Consider the following 22,107-nt stretch of genomic DNA (forward strand, 5'->3'; position numbering starts at 1 on the left):
ACTTTTTGGCTAACCCAGTAGAATTCTAGATTAAATAAATCCATTCATATACACTTTCTGTGTTTATGGCTGAAGCAGAAACACTATACCTCTGAAAATGTTGGTTTTGCCATATGATTTTATTTGGAGTTACTGGAAAGCCCACTTAGGAAATTAATGACTATGCTAGTGCCACTGTACATAAGGTGACATTGGGAGATGGAGACATTTACTAGAACAACTTTTAATATTAATAACACCCAATATTATATTCTCTGGCTCCAGATTGTCGATTCTCTAAGTGAGCTAGAGGCCTTAATGGAAAGAATGAAAAGGCTTCAAGAAGAAAGGGAAGATGAAGAGGCATCTCAGGAAGAAATGACCACTCGCTTTGAGAAGGAGAAGAAAGAAAGTCTTTTTGTGGTCTCTGGAGATACTTTTCATTCATTTCCTCATTCAGGTGCTTTTTCTATTTCACTGTTTTTGCCTTTTGTCTTTGCCTTTGACTTCCCTGGTAGCTCAGATAATAAAGAATCTGCCTGCAATGCAGAAAACCTGGGTTCCATCCCTGGGTCGGGAAGATCCCTGTTGTTCTTAGAACCCTGACTGACCACCTCAGACCACCTTCAATATTTTCCACATGGATAATGGAATGATTCCACTATCACGTTTCTTCTATTTAGTTCTCCTCTACCTGATGCTGATACTGTTGCTTCCCCTCTTGTGTTGCTGCATCTTTGAATATATTTCAGATCCAGCTGAGAGGTACTTCAGCTATGTATGCAGTTCATCCTCTTATCCTGGATAAAATGTTATTCAGAGCAGACCAGCTGCTTATGAAGTTAGATAAGAGTATTTAACCCATCATACTTGTGTGATTTTTTTAATGATAAGTAAAATCCTGTTTCAATAGATGTAATTTGTAAGAAATATCTCTTCCTTTTTTGTGGGTGTGGAGTGTGTGGGAGGATTGTTCTCACACTGCTGGTTTTTTCCAGATTATTTCTAAAGTTACATTGCACTTGCATTTGCATTTCTTTGGAGAAACCTTTGGAATTATATAAAAATGTATTATTCAGGTCATTTTCTTAGGTTGAATTTGGAGGAATTCATCCTGTATTAAAAGTTGGGCTTTTCTGTATCAAAAGACTTCTTTGCTTTAGTCTTTAAAATTCATTTCTTTTCCTAATACTCTGAGAGACTTTGAAATAGGAGGGAAACTTTTCAATTACAACTTAAAAAGATATTGAACACCACAGAGTACATGTTATTAAAATAGCATGGATTCAGTAGGCTTTGAAAGCTTAAACCCTTCCAAGTCATCAATCTACATAACATTTAAAGTAGAGCTCCATAGGTTTAAAAGAGGGCTTCAAAATGACTAGTCATTAGGTCAGTCAGGTTCATAAATCCTGAGGGTAATTGATTTGGCCATGACTGGTTTGTTAATATTAAATATGGCATTGACCAATAGCTCTCAGAAATTTTACCAGGAAGAACAAGATCCCTCTTTTATCATTTCCCCAGTGATTTCTTTTATGAAGGATTTTATTTACCAAATTGAGTATATTTATTAATAATTTCTCAGAACTTCTGACCAGCAGGAAATCCCAAACATAAAGAAGCGTTTCAGTTATTGGTTTGCTATTCATACTACAGACATTTATTGTACTCCACGTAGACTCAGCAGAGTGGTAGGCACTAGTGTTTTCAGGCTAAAGGAGACGTGATTGCTGCCCTCTGCAGGCTCTCATTGCTAGCAGGAGAGAGAGAAATAATTGCAATACAAAGCAGAAAGTGAGGAGTAAATGGAGCCAGTGATGGAGAGGGGGCAGTGTGAACAGAAGGGGTCCTAGGAAAAGACCTCCTCCAGCCGCTTGGGTGTAAGCTAAACCTTAGAGACTTGAGTGCAAGGGAGTCAGGCAGTGGCTCGGGGATGGGGAGTTGGTGGTAAACAGCACACCTGCCTGAGCCAACGCACAGTGGTGAGGAAACAGGATGGTGGGTGCAGGAGCAATTGATTCTGCGTTGTTAGGACGTGACACATGAGGTAGGTATTGTGAACAGGAAGCTGATTCGGTAGATAGAGGCCTTATCATGATGACCTTTCCAGCCTTAAAGATCACGTAACCAGCCATATTTGCGACATGTTGAGTTGTGATGCCTATAAAACCTCCAGTCTGGAAACATCTACTAGTGCCTCTCAGACTTTAATATGCAGGTGAATCACTGAGGAATCTTGTTGAAATGCAGATTTGTGTTCAATCTGTCTGCACCAGGACCTGAGAAGCTACGTTTCATTCATGGCTTCATGTAATGCCCACGCTGCTGGTCTGCACACCACACTTGGAGCAGCCAGGGTTGAATAGGAGAAGGTTTTAAGCCCAAAATAAAGTTTTGGAAGTTATCAGTATATATTTGGGAGTTAAAATCAAAAGAGCTGTTTATAAAAAATCATCCAGAGAAAACAAGTGGGACAAAGGAAAGTAATGAGCCTAGGATAAACCTTCCAGGGAAGCCAATATTTTAAAATGCAAACATTGTATTAAAGTTAGTAGTATGTATTTACTTTTAGACATTAATTTTTGTAAGTATGAAAAATTTGGGTTTGCCTGGTGGCTCAGTGGTAAAGAACCCACCCGCAGTGCAAGAGATGCAGGTTCTTTCCCTGGGTTAGGAAGATCCCCTGGAGAAGGAAATGGCAACTGACTCCAATATTCTTGCCTGGGAAATCCCATGGACAGAGGAGCCTGGCAGCTACAGTCCATGGGGTCACATGGGGTGAAAAATTCTAATATACATCTCTTTATAACTAAAAGTAAGGAGACACAAAATCCAGAAAAAGAGAATAAACTTATTTAGCATACTTTACCTGACATAAATAAAACACTGTATCCCAAACTGCAACCTATACCATTATTTTCAAGTGCACATAGAAAATTTACCAATATCAGCCATATACTGTTAATAAAGCAAGTATCAGCAAATTTTAAGAGGTTTAAACTTTACAGGGTATAACTTTTGACTGTAACAGAAGTAAGCTAGAAATCAGTAAGGAATAACTAGAAGTTTCTCAAATGTTTAGAAACGAAACAGTATACTTCTAAATAGTTCATAGGGAAATAAAAAGTTGCAGTGGAAATTTGAAAATATTTGGAGCTGAATGGCAGTGAAAGATGGCACAGACAGTATTTATTTATTTATTTGTCTTTTTTTGGCCATGCTGGGCAGCTTGCAAGATCTTAGTTCCCTAACCAGGGATTGAACTCAGGTGCCCTGCAGTGGAAGCTCAGAGTCCTAACCAATGGACCACCAGGAAATTCCCTAGACATTGATTTTTTAAAGCTTCTCTAAGACCACTAGAGCTTGAAGGACATAAACGTTTTATTTCTTTTAATTTTTTTGTTTAATTTATTTATTCTTGACTGTGCTGGGTCTTCATTGCTGCACAGGCCTTTTCTCTAGTTGTGGTGAGTGGGGGCTACTCTCTTTTTAAAATTTTTTAAAGATTCATCCATCTTACTACTACTGACTCAAATTCGTTCCTTTATGGCTGAGTAATAATCCATTGTATATATGTACTACAACTTCTTTGTCTGTCGATCGACATCTAGATTGCTTCCATGTCCTGGCTATTTTAATAGTGCTACTCTCTAGTTGCAGTGCTCAGACTTTTCATTTCTGTGGCTTTTCTTGTTGTAGAACGTGGGCTCTAGGCACACAGGCTTTAGTAATTGCAGCATTCAGTCTTCAGAGCACAGGCTTTTGCTCTGTGTCGTGTGGGATCCTCTTAGACCAGGGATCGAACCTGTACCTCCTTCATTGGCAGGCAGATTCTTCACCACTGAGCTGCTGGGGTGGCTTTTCTTATTATTGAAAGTATATTTTATTTTATTTTTTATTTTTTTTTCCCATTTATTTTTATTAGTTGGAGGCTAGTTACTTTACAATATTGAAGTGGGTTTTGTCATACATTGACATGAATCAGCCATGGATTTACATGTATTCCCAACCCCGATCCCCCCCTCCCACCTCCCTCTCCACCCGATTCCTCTGGGTCTTCCCAGTGCACCAGGCCCGAGCACTTGTCTCATGCATCCAGCCTGGACTGGTGATCTGTTTCACCATAGATAATATACATGTTTCGATGCTGTTCTGAAAGTATATTTTAGAATGTCAGTCTTTCCCTTCTTGGATGCTTGAGCAAGGACTTTTGCCTTCTAAAGTGAACTCTGACCAGCAAGTCTTAGACCTTGGTGGAAAGTTATATTCTGATTTTAACAAGAGTCTATATCATTTTTAAATTAGGAAATAAATTGTTTTATTCTTTAATCTTCACCATTCCCAGTACTAAATTTTCTGGTCACACAAAGATAAGAGAAAAATGACTCAGTATGTGGCTGAGTTATTTTTGTAGACTTACCGTGTTTTAAAATGGAAATAGAAACTTATTTTTCCCTATAACAAGTTTCTTGGTTTGATCAGTATGATAAAACATTTCAGATTCCATTTAGAGATTCTAAGAATAGTTTTTCAAGTCTTTTGAAGAAAATGTTTGAAGTTTTCTACAAGGGTGCTATTCTATAGCTTGGTAACAGAGTTGACTAGCATTTATTAGTTTTCTCCTTTTCAAATTAGAATGATGTTCCATTACTGTAACATAGCATTTTCTGTATTTTATTTGTATCCATCTCCTAGGAGCAGAAGAATGCGGATAATATGCAAAGTACTATTTCCTTTGAGTCCAGAGTTTGAAACATTTGTTTAAATAGAATTAAAATTAGAGTTTTAGATTTGTCAGAATATTAATTTTAACTCCTTTTTAAGAAATTTTTAACTTCTTAAGGTAAATTTAGGGGAAAAAAAATGTTTGTATTGGGTCGGCCAAAAAGTTCATTTACATTTTTCTGTAACATCTTACAGAAAATCCCAAGTGAACTTTTTGGCTAAACTAATATTTAGATATTTTAATTTAGTCAATTTTTTGCCTGAATAGCTACAGCTAAAATGTTACAGTTGCCAGTATTTAGTAATGAAATTGTATTCAAAACTTGAGCAAAAGGTATTTTGTGTGAATGTAAGGCATGTAGTCAATATTGTCACTATGGAAATCCTTGGAAAAGCTAAAGTGACAAATGGAAAGAAAGTGCAGTTAATTCATTCTTCTAACTCTGTGCAGTGTTCTTAACACCAGATTGTTCATTATTGTACTTAGATTTTGAGGATGACATGATTATAACATCTGATGTCTCCCGATATATTGAAGACCCTGGTTTTGGATATGAAGACTTTGCCAGACGAGGGGAGGAACATTTACCAACTTTCCGAGCTCAGGTATGAGATGCCTTTAATTGAGAGAAATTGGAGAAAAGATACTGTCATTTTAACTGTGAAATGTTGAATAAGTTGACTCCCAAAGAAACTAATAGATCATTTTGATAGAATCTATAAATATCTTTATTTAACCTACTTTTCAACCTTGTCTAATTTGATCTTCAGTTGATGGATTATTATTTTAGCATCCCCTCTACCTCCAACCCCAAGAAGGCAAAAGGAAACTGCTTTATGTGGTTACTTGCATTATTGCATGGTAGTAGTATCATGTTCATGTTTTGGAGAGAAGCAGGGCGGAAATTGAGTGATATGTTCACATTTATAATAAGAAGGCATTTTTATAAAAAGGCCATATGTCTATAATTATGGACTGAAGGGCCACCTGTTCCCCATCCCTAGATAAGAGCCACAGTAGCGATGTGGTTCATAAAGACAGTGCAGGCGAGATCGAAGACAGACTCCTCTGTGCTTGTTTCAGATGATCTGCTAGCCATCCGTGTCACTGAGCAGGTTTAGTCACGTAGGAAAATTCCAGGGCCTTCTGGGGTCCTTCCAGATGAGGGCGTAGTTTGCACAGTACATCACCACGGGGAGTAGCCAGAGTGTCTCACCAGTGTGCCTCATCCTGGGCCCAGTGAGGAAGGAGCACGGCCCTTCCATCTGCAGACTGATGTGTTGGTAAAGCAATCTTGGTAAAGTGACGAACTTAGAATCCGTGAAAGGATTACAGACTTTGAAATATCCTCCACTTACTTGCTTCAGTGGTTATACTTCACAAAAACATAGACTTTAAATGGAGAGTGACCATTTTGTAATACATTTTATTCTTTTAGGACTATACCTGGGAAAATCATGGGTTCTCCCTGGTGAACAGACTTTATTCTGATATTGGACATCTTCTTGACGAGAAGTTCCGCATGGTCTACAATCTCACCTATAACACTATGGCCACCCATGAGGATGTGGACACAACCATGCTGCGCAGAGCTTTATTTAACTATGTTCACTGTATGTTTGGAATCAGGTATGGTTGTCATGGAGACAGTTGTGTGTGTGCACTAAGTTGTTTCAGTCATGTCCAGCTTTTTGAGATCCCAAGGACTGTAGCCCTCCAGGCTCCTCTGTCCGTGGTATTCTCCAGGCAAGAATACTGGAGTGGGTTGCCATGCCCTTCTCCAGGGGATCTTCCCAACCCAGGGATTGAACCCACGTCTCTCAGTCTCCTCCATTTGCAGGCAGGTTCTTTACTACCAGCGCCACCTGGAAAGCCATATAGAGACAGTTCTACATGTTTCTAAATGAAAATTCTGACAGGAGTCTTACCTTTATCCTGTTTAAGAGTATATACTTCTGGGGAGAAAATTACATGTGGACCCCTGACTGTGAAAAATTAATTCTGTTTTATAGAAGAGCATTTTTCTTGGTTTAAATGTCTTAATATGCACATATAAATACAGTAGTAAAATTTTACTAAGGAGGGGAAAAACATCAGTAATCACTGGGAACAGTAGAAAAGCTCTCCATTTGAGGATCTCTCCTGGAAGAACTGAACCTTTCAAAAGTATAGATGATATGACATTGTGCAGGCGTGTCAGTCACTTCAGTCGTGACTGACTCTTTGTGAGTCCATGGACTCTAGGCTGCCAGGTTCCCTTGTCCATGGGATTCTCCAGGCAAGAATACTGGAGTGGGATGCCATGCCCTCGTCCAGGGAATCTTCCCGACCCAGGGATCAAACCCGTCTCTCCTGTATCTCCTGCACTGCAGACAGAGTCTTTCCTGCTGAGCCACAGGAGAAGCCCATGATATCCTGTTAGATCACTATAGCAAGTGCTGGTTGGTTGGTTTTTGAAGGTATGGTATAATTTGGGTATAAATGAAACTAAGATAGAGTCTGCCCTCATAAAACTTACATAAGCTCATGTAAGAATACGGAAATGAAGCTGTAAGTCAGAATAAATTAGTGGCACCTAAATTTAGAAGATAAGAATTGAGAGAACTGAGAGTGAAGGAGTGAATGAGACTGAGTGGTCTAATCAGGAAAGCTCTTCTTGGAGAACATCCTTTTTGAGCTGGGTTTGAAGACTTCTATGGAGATAGATCTGCCAAAAGAGAAAATCCCCAGTTATGAATACATTCAATTGACTCTGTACTGTATCCTTTCTGATATAGTATCACAAAGCCCTTATGGAATGGAATTAGAATTCTATTTGTTAAGCAAAGTGGTTTCTATAACTTTGACTTAAAAAAAATCCCAAATTTCCTGGAAAAGTCAACTAATATGAAATATTCTGCCTAAAAGATACTATTATGATGGTAAATAGTAGCTCCACTATTTGCCCATTTACTATTCTAGAAAAAATCATCACATTTTAAAACATATTATACCAACCTAATTAAAAATAAACACTAACAGATTTAATTCAATACATGTTATAAATTAATATTATATTCAAAATAATATATTTAAGGCAATAAATAAATATTATGGTGATATTTCTCTGCTGGATGCTACTAAATAAGGCTTATATAAAATCCCAGCATTTTTTTTTTTTAACTAAGTATCATGCTTGGGTTAAAAATAAACTGAAAATACAGAAGGAAAATCCCACAAGCTCCCACCACTACATTTACCCTCATAGCTATTTCTGTGCCCATTTACGCTGTTCTTCTCTCATCTTATGAATGAACTATCTACACTCCTATGCACTAGGGCACAGAATCCCATCTCCTCTCATCTAAAGATCCCTGTTCTAGCAATTCTCCCTTCTCTCTCCTGCATAATTAGGTTTACTCTCTTAATCGGATCTTTCCCATCAATATGTAAACATGCCTTTATTTCTCTCATCATCTCAAAAAACAATCCTTTCTTCATCCTTAATTTCCTCTGGCTACTGCCCCACACCTCTGCTCCCATGCACAGCAGATCGCTTTGAAAACATTCTGTGTATCTCTGTCACCATTCTCTTATCCCCTGTTCCCTTGTGAACCGACTGCAGCATCAGGCTTTCACCCCCACACAGCAGCAAGTCTATGGAACTCCTCTTTCTGAGGTTGCCCTTCGCCTCTCCACAGCTCCTCGCCTCAACCAGTTCTCCGTGGTGTCTTCTTTGCCTACTCAGTAGCATCAGACACAATTGATTATTCCCTCTTCCTTCAGACACTAGGGGCTTACCTGGGGCTCAGACAGTAAAGAATCTGCCTGCCAAGCAGGAGACCTGGGTTCGATCCCTGGGTCGGGAAGATCCCCTCGAGAAAGGGCATGGCTACTCACTCCAGTATTCTTGCTTTGAGAATTCCAGGGACAGAGGAGCCTGGTGGGCTACAGTTCATGGGGTCGCAAAGAGGCAGACACAACTGAGCGACTTTCACTTTCACTGAGACAGTAGACTCCTACCTGAGGGTTTTACACATGCTCCTTCTCCTTCCAGTATCAGCTTAGATGTCAGTCTCTTAGAGAAGCCTTCCTGCCTACTCTATCTAAAATCACAACTCTCCTCCCAGCCCTCGGCTGTATTTTATCTCCATAGCAGTTGTCACCATCTGATATATTATATGGTTTTCTTTTTCATTTTTCTTCTTTCTCCGATAGACTTTAGATTCCATGAGACCAGGGATTTTTGTCTTATTTTGTTCATTTGTGTTTCATCAGTGCCTCAAGGAGTACTTGGAAACTACATGGCTTATAGTAGGCATTCAAATATTTATTATTTAAATGAGTTAATGAATGAACTTTTGGGATTTAATTACTAGATAATTATTGTGTCTTGGTATAACTTTAGAAATTTTGATTCTGCCATTCTAAAGCTTGCTATCATATTGCTTATAGGTATGATGACTATGATTACGGAGAAGTTAATCAATTACTTGAACGAAGCCTGAAGGTTTACATTAAGACAGTGACCTGCTACCCTGAGAGGACTACCAAGCGCATGTATGATAGTTACTGGCGTCAGTTCAAACACTCAGAAAAGGTATGTTTCATGACTTATCATAGACATATATTCCATGTAAGGAGTAATGATTATGAAAAATTAAATGTGAAAACATTAATAAATCAGCACCATCAGAGAAGTTGGAAGTGGCATCATTTGGCCATCAGTTGTTTTCTTTTACAATGTTTTAAAATTCAGATTTATTGAATGGTGACTAAATTTTAGTTATGTGTTTTGCCCAGTGTAGTGTCTAAAATAAAAGCCTAGCATTGGCCTTTGACAGATTGGATCTGAAAATTGAATCTGGCCCAGAAGACATATCCATTTAGAGATTTTTCATTCTAGACATTTTACAGTTAACCTATCAGAACAATAGTTCTCATTCCAATTTGGTAATTTAGTGTTTTGACAATATAATGCAGACCTTTGAGCCAAGTATATTATTATATGAGGATTTTTGGGGATTGAAATATCAATATATAGAAAACATTATTTAAGACCTAATAAATGACCGATAGTATAGTATAAGTATGGCCTTAAGTCATGGGTCTATTGACCTTTAAATCCAAGAATCTTCCATTTATACCATAGTTCCTAAGCTTGAGGTAAGAAAACCTTTTTAGAGTCCTAATATTCACTAATTAACTATATGACTTCGATAGAGAATGTTATGACCTCGATCCCTAGCAGTCTTTCTTGAAGTCTTAGAGCCAGTCACACATCAGATAAATGCCCATTTACCTCCAGCATCTCTCCTTGATAGATCTTTATGCTCTGCTTAGGAGTTTGCATTACCGTTTCCCCCTTGACTCAGTGGTATCTAGAATTTCTCCTTACTCATCAATAGATCCAGTGATATATCTAACCTGTAGAAAGATATCAAAATAACTTAAATATATCATACTTCTTTGTAAAAACTTTTGAAGATCTGTGGGTGCTTATTTTAACCTATCGGGTGAGATGTATCCCCCTCAAAAATCCCCCCAGGTGCTTGTTCACAGCTGTATATGAAAGACTCTAGGCAAGCTAAGCATATCTAAGTTGTTGTTGTTCATCCCTTAATCGTGTCTGACTCTTTTCGACCCCGTGGACTGCGGCACTCCAGGCTTCCCTGTCCTTCAGTATCTCCCAGAGTTTGCTCACATTCATGTCCATTGAGTCAGTGATGCCATCCGACCATCTCATCTTCTGTCGCCCCCTTCTCCTCTTGCCCTCAATCTCCTAGCATCAGGGTCAGGTCCAGCACTTCAAAGGCCAATGCTAGACTTTTACTTTACACACCACATTGGACAAAACGCATAACCAAAATTTCGTCACCATTCAATAAACTACCAGATACTAATTTCAGATTGCTTTAAGCTTCAGATTTTCACCTTGGTTTCTCCCATGAACAGGCATACCTCAAAGATATTCTAATTTGGTTCTAGACCACTACAGCAAAGTTAGTATCACAATAAAGCAAGCCACAGGAATTTTTGTTTTCCCAGTGCATGTAAAAGTTGTGTTTATAATACACTGTAGCCTATTAAGTGTATAATAGCATCATGTCTTTAAAAGCAAAGCAGTATAGGTACCTTAATTAAAAAATAGTTTATTGCTAAAAAATGCTAACCATCATTTGAACCTTCAGTGAGTCATAATCTTTTTTGTGGTGGAGGGTTTGAAGTGTTGTGAGGATTACCAGATGTGACAAAGAAGTGAGCAAATGCTGTTGGCAAAATGACGCCAATAGACTTGCTCAATGCAATGCAATCTTCAGTTTGTGAAAAAGAAAGAAAAGCAGTGTCTATGTAGTGCGTTAGCATACTAACACATATATATGGAATTTAGAAAGATGGTAACGATAACCCTATATGCAAAACAGAAAAAGAGACACAGAAATACAGAACAGACTTTTGAACTCTGTGGGAGAATGTGAGGGTGGGATATTTCAAAAGAACAGCATGTATACTATCTATGGTGAAACAGATCGCCAGCCCAGGTGGGATGCATGAGACAAGTGCTCGGGCCTGGTGCACTGGGAAGACCCAGAGGAATCGGGTGGAGAGGGAGGTGGGAGGGGGGATCGGGATGGGGAATACGTGTAAATCTATGGCTGATTCATATCAATGTATGACAAAACCCACTGAAATGTTGTGAAGTAATTAGCCTCCAACTAATAAAAAAATAATAATAATAAAAAAAAAAAAAAGCAAAAGCTCAATAAAATTAGGTATGCCTGTAAATAGTAAAAAATGTTTTTAAGAACTTTCCAAGGAATAAGTACAGGCTATAGGAAATGTCAGGCTGGTTTTCAGCCATATAAAATTTTACATCTGGAAGAAAGTATTTTTTGTAGAATTGTAATTTGCAAAAATTATTTTTGTTTTATAACCCAAAGGATTGTCTGGCTTTACAGCTATCCTAAGAAAATTACTGGACTTTTTAAGATTCTCGGGGTCATTTTTACTGCTCACATGTTTTTAATAAACAGTTTTCTTATGAGTAGTACATCATGTGCACACATAGACATGCAGAGGCATGTGTGTTTGTATATGTGTCTGTAATACTGGTGAAATTATAATACCTAATGTTATAATACATTTGTGAATGTCTGATATATGAAATAAAGTTTTCTCAGTTGTTTATAATGGTCACTAAATTGGTAACACTTTGATTTCTAGGTTCATGTCAATTTACTTCTAATGGAAGCACGGATGCAAGCTGAGCTTCTCTATGCTCTTCGTGCCATAACTCGGCATTTGACCTGAAGCATCGCCCAGGGAAGATACCATATATGTGTAAAGACCTTTTCACATAGGCTATACATCAGAAGCTGTTTGTGATGTAGCATCAAACATTATTCAATTCTCTAGTGTCAAAGTTTTAGCCGTTTTGGGGGGCGGCTGTAATGTGCAATGATGTGTTTTCTTTTCCTTGATGCTTAACATGACTAACAATTGCAAAAATAATACTGAGGAGCACTACTTGGCATTGTTTGTAGTTGGGTTTTTGGATACTGATCATAAATCATGAACCTGGTTTGTTAATGCTTAACTTCAGTGCTTTGGGGTTTGTGTGTATGTGTATTTTTGTTCTTTCCTTTTTTTTTTAAATAAGGAAAAGCGCTTACAATCTGCTCGAGCAATTGTTTTTCAGATATCAGAATTCAGCAATGAATGACCTCCTCTGGCCATTCTAGAATTTTAAGGTTGTGTCCTACACCTGGTGGAGGAGAAGCATGCGCTGTTGAACTAAGCTGCTCACAGGACACGTATCTGTGTCTCCAGGAGTTTATTTGTCAGGCACTGTTTATTTTTTTTATTTGTTTTTTTTTTTTTTACTGCTATTGGCGATAACATGAAATGTGATACAGCCATTGTCCATAATTTAATGTGAAATTGATCATGATGAATTCTATAGCATGCTACTGAAATGCCAAATTCAGCTAGTTTCTTTCTCTTCTGAAACAGAAGCTTCCGTTTTCCATATCAGATGTATATATTCAAAGTGGAATTATGCACACTCCTTTCTATCACTGATAGTAATCCTCAGTCATCAGAGTAATCAGTGCTCACAGGACTGCTTACAGTTCATTTAGTTGGCACATATAAACATGTACCCACACAAGACTGACCAAAAATTTTCTTTGCACATTTTTCTTTTCTCATAGTGTTTTCTATATTTCAGTAAGCAGAGGAAGGTTAATATGCCTATATTTTTTTCCTGTTAGGCTTCTAGAACTTACTTTCCACGGTTTTTCTTACGATAGGTTAAACAGTTGATTATTCAAAGGTAAAAATTGTGTTTCTATGCATTAATGTGATTGAACAACAACAACACAAGAGTGCAATATGTAAAAAAAAAAAAGAGAGAGAAAGACTCAACAAACTTTCCCCCTATTATGTATGTCACTGCAGAAGTGTCCTTTTACCACAGAGCTATAAAGAAATCTAGTTTAGATTTCTTTATTGCACAAGGCATTTGCCTTCCTGGGGTTGAACAATGTTCCTTTTACAATGCCAAAGCATCCCCATTCCCAGAACAATCTCTTTGGACAACTGGTTTAAAAAAGATCTCAAGTCTTAAGGGAGGAAAAAGCATCCCAAAAGTCACATTTTTGCATTGGTTTATGTTGCTTGATTAGACTATCTTCACAGAGCACAATGTTGTACATTTATAGCTTTAATTTGTATTATGTTAATGAACCAGTGAAGTGCCTAAAGAGATGCTCACAGCTATCCAGTAGGACACGACTGCACTGCTTAAACACTTTTTGGTTAACTAAGGGTGACTTGAATTTTACACAAACATGCTAATTTTTTTAAAAAATCCATTTTTTTCACAGTAAAGAAGATAGTTAAATTTTTCCGTTAGCATTCCCACAAAGATTGCATTTTAGACTTACTTGTTATCTAGGACTTAACTTTTTCTTTCCTCTCATGAAAGAATTGTGGGCTAGTGTTCTGGTCAATCATTTTCCCCTTCCATTTATCATCCTTTTCTGGTACAATCCACTAGGTTGCTTTCTGTTAGGCTTTGTTGTAGATAAGAAAATAGAAAGATGACTGTACACCTATGAATATAAGGTAGTTCTGCATTTTTAGAGTCCAGGATCTTGTTTGAAATCTTCCATGTGAGGAAAAAAACTGCTAATATTTTTAAAGACAGGGTGGTTTATTTAAAAAGATTATTCAAAGAACTCATGCCAGATCGAGTCTGTTTTGTTTATTGCATATACCATATGTTGATGTTATTCCATATCACATTATATAGATAGGTACTAACTACAAAGAAAGTATTTAGGGGAATGGCAAAATACGAATGACAACATGCATGTCCATTTGACTTCCCTAATATTAGAACTTTCAAGTTGAGGATACCCTTTACTCTTGACATTTTGTTTTTTTAACTAGAATTCTTTCAGTTAATACCCCTATGTTTTTGTGCAGGTGACCTGTATTAGAGGTTGAAAATAATTTATATATTGAAAAGGAGGAAAAATTCTCATAGAACATCAGAAGAGCTTTAAACCAAAAGGGGAAACAAGGTTTAAGTAACTAAAATGGCCACTTAGTTTTTGTTTTTGCATTCCCCGCCCCAGAAATGTAAGTAGTTCAAGTTTGGGTTATGGGAATATTATTAGTGCCTTTACTAGATCTCTCTCTTAGCAAAGTTTCTTTTTAGCTTAGCATAGATGTGTCTTATCGCTAATCAGGAAAATCAGTTGACTTGGAACGATAAACAAAAACAAAACAAGATATTTATGAACCTCACTGAATCAGCCGAGAAAAGCTGACTTTGGAGGTGCCAAAGCGCCTGCCAAGATGCAGCCTGCACGCCTTCCAGGTTGTGAATACCCTTGTACAGGAGTTTGCTGTGAACGTCAGCTACTGCAAACTTGAAATTCTGATGCGGTTTTCCAGGGTGGTATTTTTTCAGAGTATTGAATTTACTATGTAGTAATTTATAGCATAGCTTTTTATATTAAAATGTGATATTTTTTAAAAGAGCTCTCTGGTTCCATTGGTGTCATGATGTGACCATACGATCCGCTAACCTGCCCCTGGGGCTCACATTGTGCCAAATTAAGCTGTGCACGTGTCCGTGAGAAAAACAAAAAGCACGTGTGAATGTGAAGTCTCTGACTCCGTTGCTTACTGTTTCCAAATTGGTCTAACAATCCACTGATGTACATGCTTGAAATGGTTCTGTTTACTTTCAAAGTTTGAGTTTTCCCGCTAGAGTTAGAATGCTCAGTTTTCTCGGATCACCTTAAGAAAATCCAAATACTCTTCTCTCTGAAAGTAAATGGTGAACCCAGTCCCTTGACTGTGGGAGTGGCCAGACAGGTGCCTCTTTAAATCCTTCGGATTCGGCTTCCTCAGATGGACTCGTGATAATTAGAGGAAAGCAGGCTTTTGAGATGGGACAACTTGTAACTTTCTTCACCATTTTGAGCTAAGGATATCCTCTCAGTCTCAGGAAGAACCTTTGTCCCATTTCGGGTATTTTTTAAGTAAAAGATGGCTAATGTGGAATCTGGGGCTTGTCTTGGCCTGTAATTATAGCTTTAAACCCAAATAATAACAACACAAGACTCTTAGAATAGAACCCTCAATGTCAGCTCTATATCAAAATCATATTTGAACCAGAGCCCCTATTTTAATTGTGCTATAAAGTCCCTTAAAGATTTCAAATGTTTCTAACACCTAGTTAACATTATTCCTGAGCAACTTTTTTCCCACCTTACAGAGTTTTTAAATCCAAAATCTTAAATTTTTATGCTACAGAAAAATGAAATTATCAACCAGCAGTTAAAAATGTGTACTTAAAAACAGTTCACCATTTTTGTGCAGAGTACATGCCTATATGGTGGTAAGATTCTTTTAAACTCTAAGGGCAGTTCATCAGGGAAAAAAATAAATTTCAGTGCATGTTATAAAAATGATTTGCACTGTGCTAGTAGAATGAGGTTTTCATTTTTGTTTTATGTTACGTTTTAAAGACAATTCTAAATCATTCCTCTGGAAAGCAAGACCTTAAACTCTTTATCTGGGGGGGGGCTTTTTCTTCTTTTATGCAAATAGACGGTCTTGCATGGAGTGAAAATTATGCAACTATAATGTTATATAAATAGTATATGAAATTTGCTAATAGTATAATTTAACAGGAAACTGAAAGATATGTGGCTCCTCTATTCAGACTGAGTTTTAAGTTACCTAATTTCATAGTCAGAACCTATTTTAGGTGGCCATCATCATAAACTCTGTTTCCCGATTATATCCGTCTGAAGACTGAGAATCAAATTAGTCTTTCCTTAAAACAGTACTGTAACATGAATGTATTCATCTCAGTCAACAGAACTTCAGTGCCCCCTCCATGTGGAACTTACTTCCATGCTAATTTGGCTTCATCAGTAGTGTCTGCTCAGGTGAGACCTAGAACAAAAACAGCTGGAGTGGAATGGATCGCAGAGGTAGAGGTACCTGTCGAGGCAGAGCCCCGTGAGGAAGGAAGAGTTTTTCAAAGAACACATGGACCATAATAACTCCACTAGTGTGGCTGCCCTCAGCATCACACACCCAGTCTAAAGGAGCCCTTCCTGTTGCAGGAGCTCCTGCCTACATTCAGCCCACCCTTTCCTGCCTGCTCGCTCTTCCTCCCAAGTGCCTCAGCCTCAACCATGCTCACTCTCCTCCCCTCCCCTCAGCCCATCTTGGTGTGAACGCCTTTTCACAAACCAGACATCACCAGCCACCTGCTGATCGTCACCAGCATTTACTTTTCCCAGTTACTTTTTCTCCATTCATGAGGAACACGACTTGTCCCAACTCCCTTGACATCCCTCAATCATCTAGGTATATTTTGGCTCACCTTTGCCCTCGATCCCCTACCAGAAATTCTGCAGCACCACATGTGATTGCGTCCATCCCATACTGTTCTGCCCTTTCCCCGCTGCCGGAATATCTTGTTCTCCTCTACCTCATCCCCAAAGAGCCTATAAACTCAGAGTATCCAACCATTTTCATGGATTCACTCTCTGTTGTTCAGAAGTACTACTTCCATATTTTAAATAAATCATAGAAGAGTTTTGCCTTCTATCAAAGTAGGAATCTTTATATTTATACATGATAAGAAATCGAACTATTTCTACCATGCAGAATTTAGCATTTAGCAGGATTTTAAAATGATTGAAATGCCATCCTAACCTGGATCTATATTAGGTAGTAAATACCTGCATTAGTCCAAGTTATTTGAATGTAAAGTGAAAATTCTCCAGCAGTCCAGACTAATCTGTAACCGATCAGTGGAACAGGAAATTTCTGGCATACACCTGGGTGGTGTTTCTGACATTTGTTTTATGGGTATCATTTGGGCCTTGAAACTTATTTCCAACAGAAGGACATAGGATAAACGGCGTTTAGGTGGTCCCATTGGCTCACAGAAGCCCACTGGATTTAAAATATAGATAAAATACCACAAAATTGGCTACCTAAGGGTTTGATCAAGCTTCCCGCGTTAGACTAAGCTTGTAACCCCTGTTCCTACCCTGTTTCTCGCTGGGGAAAATGAGCTGTGAGATGAAAAGGGAATGCACTGCCTTCGTAGTCCTTATTCCCCTGGTGGTACTTCCAGGATATCCAGACTATCATCCAGGAACAGGAAGCGCACAGAAGGGAAGAAGCCACAGCGCTTCCAGTCTGGCCAGTGCCTGTTTGGTGCGGTCCGTAGAGGAACACTGTCAGATTTCTAACGCGGGGTGTGTTCATCTGCAGATGGTTGTCTGACCTGAAGTCAAACCCCACCCTGTTTGAAAGTACAGATTAAAATACTATTGTCTGTGGTGGTATCCGGGTGCCTTCCACACCCATTTGTGAACACCCCAACTTGAAAACAGTCCAGTAAATACCTTTAAGGGCCCAGAAATGAATATATGCCTAGTTAAGAAATGAGACTTGAATAAATAGAGCCTGAAGGGATAGTTTTTATTAAATCCTATGGTATAAAATGTTCCTTCTACCTTTAAATTAATTATGAGTGCACCACCATGAGGTCCAGAGTTGAAAAAGAAGGAATATGAGGGTGGTGGGGGTGGGGGGGATGAATACCTGATTCTTTTCAATGCTTGTGGAAATCTTTGAAGTAATGAAATTCATACTATAGAATGGCCATTAGAACAAACAACCTATTTTACAGCTCATAGTACAACATCAAATAGTAGTAAGTCTAACTAGGATAAATGTAATTTTGGGTATACAAATTTGCTAAAGCAGTCTATTTTCTTGCATTTCTCAGTTTAATCTCATAAAAAAAAAATCAAAAGGAGAGAGAGACTCTCTTGTCTTTAATGCTAAACTATTGTTTATCAATCCTGATTAGCTTAAGTTTATGCATTATGACACCTACTGAATGAAACTGATTATACATCTTCTTAAGTTAATCAGTCTTTACAAATTGTCGACTGACTCCCAAATCTGATAAGGAAGGATCAAAAAGTAGGATCAAGGAAATTCATCAGTTGGGTAACCAAGAAATTTCCTTTGTAACGTTGAGACTTGTTTTCTCCTTCCTCAATTTCACTGATTCTCTAAAATAAAGGGAAAGAGTTCAATGCTACCCTTGTCCACCAAGGGACATCATCCCAACTCTATACCTAGTGCAGATATTCCCTTTATATGCATATATCTTCCCTGGAAAGAAAATACCATTTTTTCCCTTCCTCTTTTCTCTTTTCACATCTACTCTTGTCAATCAGATAAGGTAGACACAGAAAGCAAACCACAAGCCAGTTTGGCATCTTCTCCATGCTAATAGAATACTCACAGCCACATGCACAGTTGGAGCAAGGTTACACAGAACCCTGTCAGGTCAGCTTGGAACATGGCCTTGCCACTTGGATTCGCTCCTTCAACCCTGAAAATAACTTTCCTGGTCATGGAAGAACTGGATGTATCCTTTAGCTTATGAAATAGGATTTGAACTTGAAATCTCTCTTTTTTAAAACGAACCTGATTTTGCAGGGCAGCTACATCATGAATGTATATATTAAGACTTTGTAGCTGAATTGCACACGAAATCAGATTGCCAACTTCTTATCTTTCAATTTTAGGCATCATTTTATCCTTGAGTTGTGAGTGATATATGTAGCATGCTGTGAAATGTCTGTTATAGTTCTTCACTTCATCAGTATTAACACAGTTATCTCTGCGTTCCTCGGTACTTTTTACTCCATGTAATCAGAAGCTGTGATGTTTTGCCTTCGTGGTCCTGTGCTTTGTTACTGTAATTTTTTTCTTTTTTACGAAGCACGTGACTTTGGACTAATGTGAGGCGGATGACGTGATCTTTAAGACTGCTATATATCTATCAGTCTCTTACTATATAAGGTTTTCAATTAGAATAAGCTTTTATCAAATAGATCATTGATGCAATTTAGGATTCACACAATTTTCAGCGTCAAACGGCGATCTTACATTTATGGTTTCAATTCTGAAGACAACAAACTTGATAAACAGCCACTTTAAACTTGTTCTGGCAAATCAGATCCTGCTGTAGATGTAGTCTAAGTTAGTTAACCATGTAAGACTTTCAACTATTATGCCCTCCACATGAGTCAGCAGTTAAGAAGAGTATAGAACCCATGAAAGCTTTTCGTGTGTATAACTAGGTTTTATTTTTCTTATGTTGCTGATTTTACAATTCTGACTAAAGCTGACCTCAATGGATCAGTTTATGTGTAATATTCTAGTGCTTTAAGGCCTCTTTTTTTTTTTTTTGGAGGGATGGGTAATATTATTTGAACAGCTACAGAAGGAACTGTTGGTGAGTCAAGGCAAACACATTTGAAATAAAGCAACTGTGTATTAACATGTTAACAATTCATAACTGCACTTTTTATGACATTTTGAAAATCTATTTATAGGTACAGAACAATGGGTTTTGTTAAACTGTATCACATTTATACTTGCAGAAATTTATTTCATTGTTATTAGTAGGAATTTTATTGGTTCAATAAAATTGGCAAAACTGAACACTGACTATTTGCTTTTATATATATATATATTTGATTGAATATTCAAGAAGTATTATTGTGTAGGTTTTGTTTGTTAATTATTGGATTTGCATTCTGAAAGATATCTGCATTGTTGTAAGAGTCATTTTCCCTCTTATTTCTTCCTGACCCACAGTTTTCTTGTGACATTTATTACAATCACTTAATATTGCATTAATGGAATAGTGTAAATTGTGCAAAATATAGTTATTACCTTTGAAACTGTCCATTGTGATCTCAGCAATAGGAAAATTAATTTCTCTATTATCTCTTATTTACCAAAAATAGTAAGGTAGAATGGGGAAAGGGACATTGAACCTGGGGTCAGAGCTTGAATTCAAAGCTTATTGTTTTCCACTTAAGCTTTGTAACCTTAAGTAACTTGATTTCTAGGAACCATGATTTCTGTACCACAATCTGAGGGAGATAATTGCCTTCTTGAGATAGTTGCTTGAGATTGGTGATGTGTAAGAAGGGATTTGAAATACTCAGTACAGTGATGAGGCTGATTGGATGCCTGAGAAAACCCAGAGAATAGTGCTACTGCTAATTGAAATAAGAGTTAGGAAGGAGAGTTTGGGAGGAGGGGGTGAGTATACACTGTAATGAGCTGATAGTAAGACTGTCAGGTAGAAATGTAAGGTAGTCTTTGGGAAAGCTAGAGGGGATGTGCAAAGTCTTTTGTGCAAGGTATTCCAAGGAGAGCCCTAACTTCTCATTTCTCTTAGCTCACTAATTACACAAAAGCTCGTAGCAAAGGCAGGAACTCTCCCTTTGTGCCCCGTGTCCAGCTATACTGCACGCATGCCTGCTAAGCTGTCTCAGTCATGTCCATCTCTTTGTGACCCCAGAGGCTGTAGCCCACCAGGCTTCTCCATCCACAGGATTCTCTAGGCAAGAAGGCTGGGGTGGGTGGCTGTGCCCTCCTCCAGGGGATCTTCCCGACCCAGGATGGAGCCCGCATCTCCTGCCGCTCTTGCATTGGCAGGTGGGTTCTTTACCACTAGCGCCACCTGGGAAGCCCCCAGCTGTTGTGGGAGATCAGCAAAAACCGGCTTCTTGCTGATTAGAGTCTGCCATTTTCAATAATATGTGACCTCTAGGGGAGATAATGGAGAAGGAAATGGCAACCCACGCCAGTCTTCTTGCCTGGGAAATCCCATGGACAGAGCAGCCTGGCGGGCTACAGTCCATAGGGTCACAAAGAGTCAGACACGATTTGGGGACCCAACAGCAGCAGCAGTAGCAGGGGAGATAAAGGACAGAGCATGTCAGACCACACTCAGCCAACAGCTAAATTTCCACTTCTTCCCAATTCAAGATACAGCTTTTTGACCCTAGTTCCCTAGGAACTGATTAATAACTTTGGCCATTTTTAAAAGTAAAATGAAACCCCTTATGTGTGTACTTGGTCTTTTCACATACACGGTCTCATTTAATCCTCATAATAACTTTGTAAAGAACTGATTGTATTTTGCACAAGAGGAAACAGTCTTGAGAGCTTTGCCCAAGAGTTGGCACCTTAGAATCAGCACAGTGGGGAGCTGAACTCCATCTTTCTGATGCCACTTTTACACTGAACTTCACTACCTTAATCCAGCCTAAGTTTCTTGGTTAATGATATAAATGACTATGCTTGCAACATGACATCTTGCTTGAAAAATTAAAGAATAGTTCGTGCTCCCAAACAAAAGTTTAGATAACTTACTTTTCTGGCTAACTTGCAACTTTTTTTTTAATTTTAAAAAATAGATTTTTTTTTTTCCCCTCCAGTCCTGAATAAGCCTTTTGATTTAAAAGTTGATAACTTAGGGGGGAGGTTCACCTGTCAGCTTCAAGGTTGGAAGTTTTTCCCAAGAGAACAATAAGCCTGGTCCTAAAGAAGACTTGGGCTTCCCTGTGGCTCAGATAGTAAAGAATCCACCTGCAGTGCAGGAGACCCAGCTGCGATCCCCGGGTCAAGAAGATCCCCTGGAGAAGGGACTGGCTACCGCTCCAGGGTTCTTGCCTGGAGAATTCCATGGACAGAGGAGCCTTGCGAGCTACAGTTCATGTGGTTCCAAAGAGCGACTGCCACTTTTCTTAAAGAAGACCCAGAAAAACTTAAAACTGTGTTGCTTTTTTTTTTTTTTTTCAATTTTTAGGACCTTTCTATGTGGTGGTAGTTACCAATGCAAAGGCATAGTTTCTAACTCAGGTTATTTTCTAACTGTGAATTGAAAGTCAGTCTCAGAAAAATGTCTCTTCTCCCATAATCTCACATACTTGACATGTTTCAAAACACAGGTGAGTCCACACCTTTTCTTAGAACTCTTTTATTTCAAT

At 38.3% G+C, this 22,107-nt stretch overlaps 1 protein-coding gene across 1 annotated transcript in view; it reads left to right on the forward strand.

The window, feature by feature from the left end:
- The window catches only part of SESN3 (sestrin 3), a 77,762-nt gene extending 58,000 nt beyond the window's left edge, over positions 1-19,762 (forward strand). The window contains exons 6-10 of the mRNA XM_043483021.1: positions 265-439; positions 5,195-5,313; positions 6,147-6,337; positions 9,143-9,287; positions 11,912-19,762. Of these exons, the coding sequence (XP_043338956.1) occupies positions 265-439; positions 5,195-5,313; positions 6,147-6,337; positions 9,143-9,287; positions 11,912-11,998 (717 nt within the window). The 3' untranslated portion in view covers positions 11,999-19,762. The remainder of the gene's footprint in view (positions 1-264; positions 440-5,194; positions 5,314-6,146; positions 6,338-9,142; positions 9,288-11,911) is intronic.
- The last annotated feature ends 2,345 nt before the right edge of the window (positions 19,763-22,107 follow it).

Source organism: Cervus canadensis, chromosome 11 (assembly GCF_019320065.1).
Source record: "Cervus canadensis isolate Bull #8, Minnesota chromosome 11, ASM1932006v1, whole genome shotgun sequence".
Lineage (NCBI taxonomy): Eukaryota > Metazoa > Chordata > Mammalia > Artiodactyla > Cervidae > Cervus > Cervus canadensis.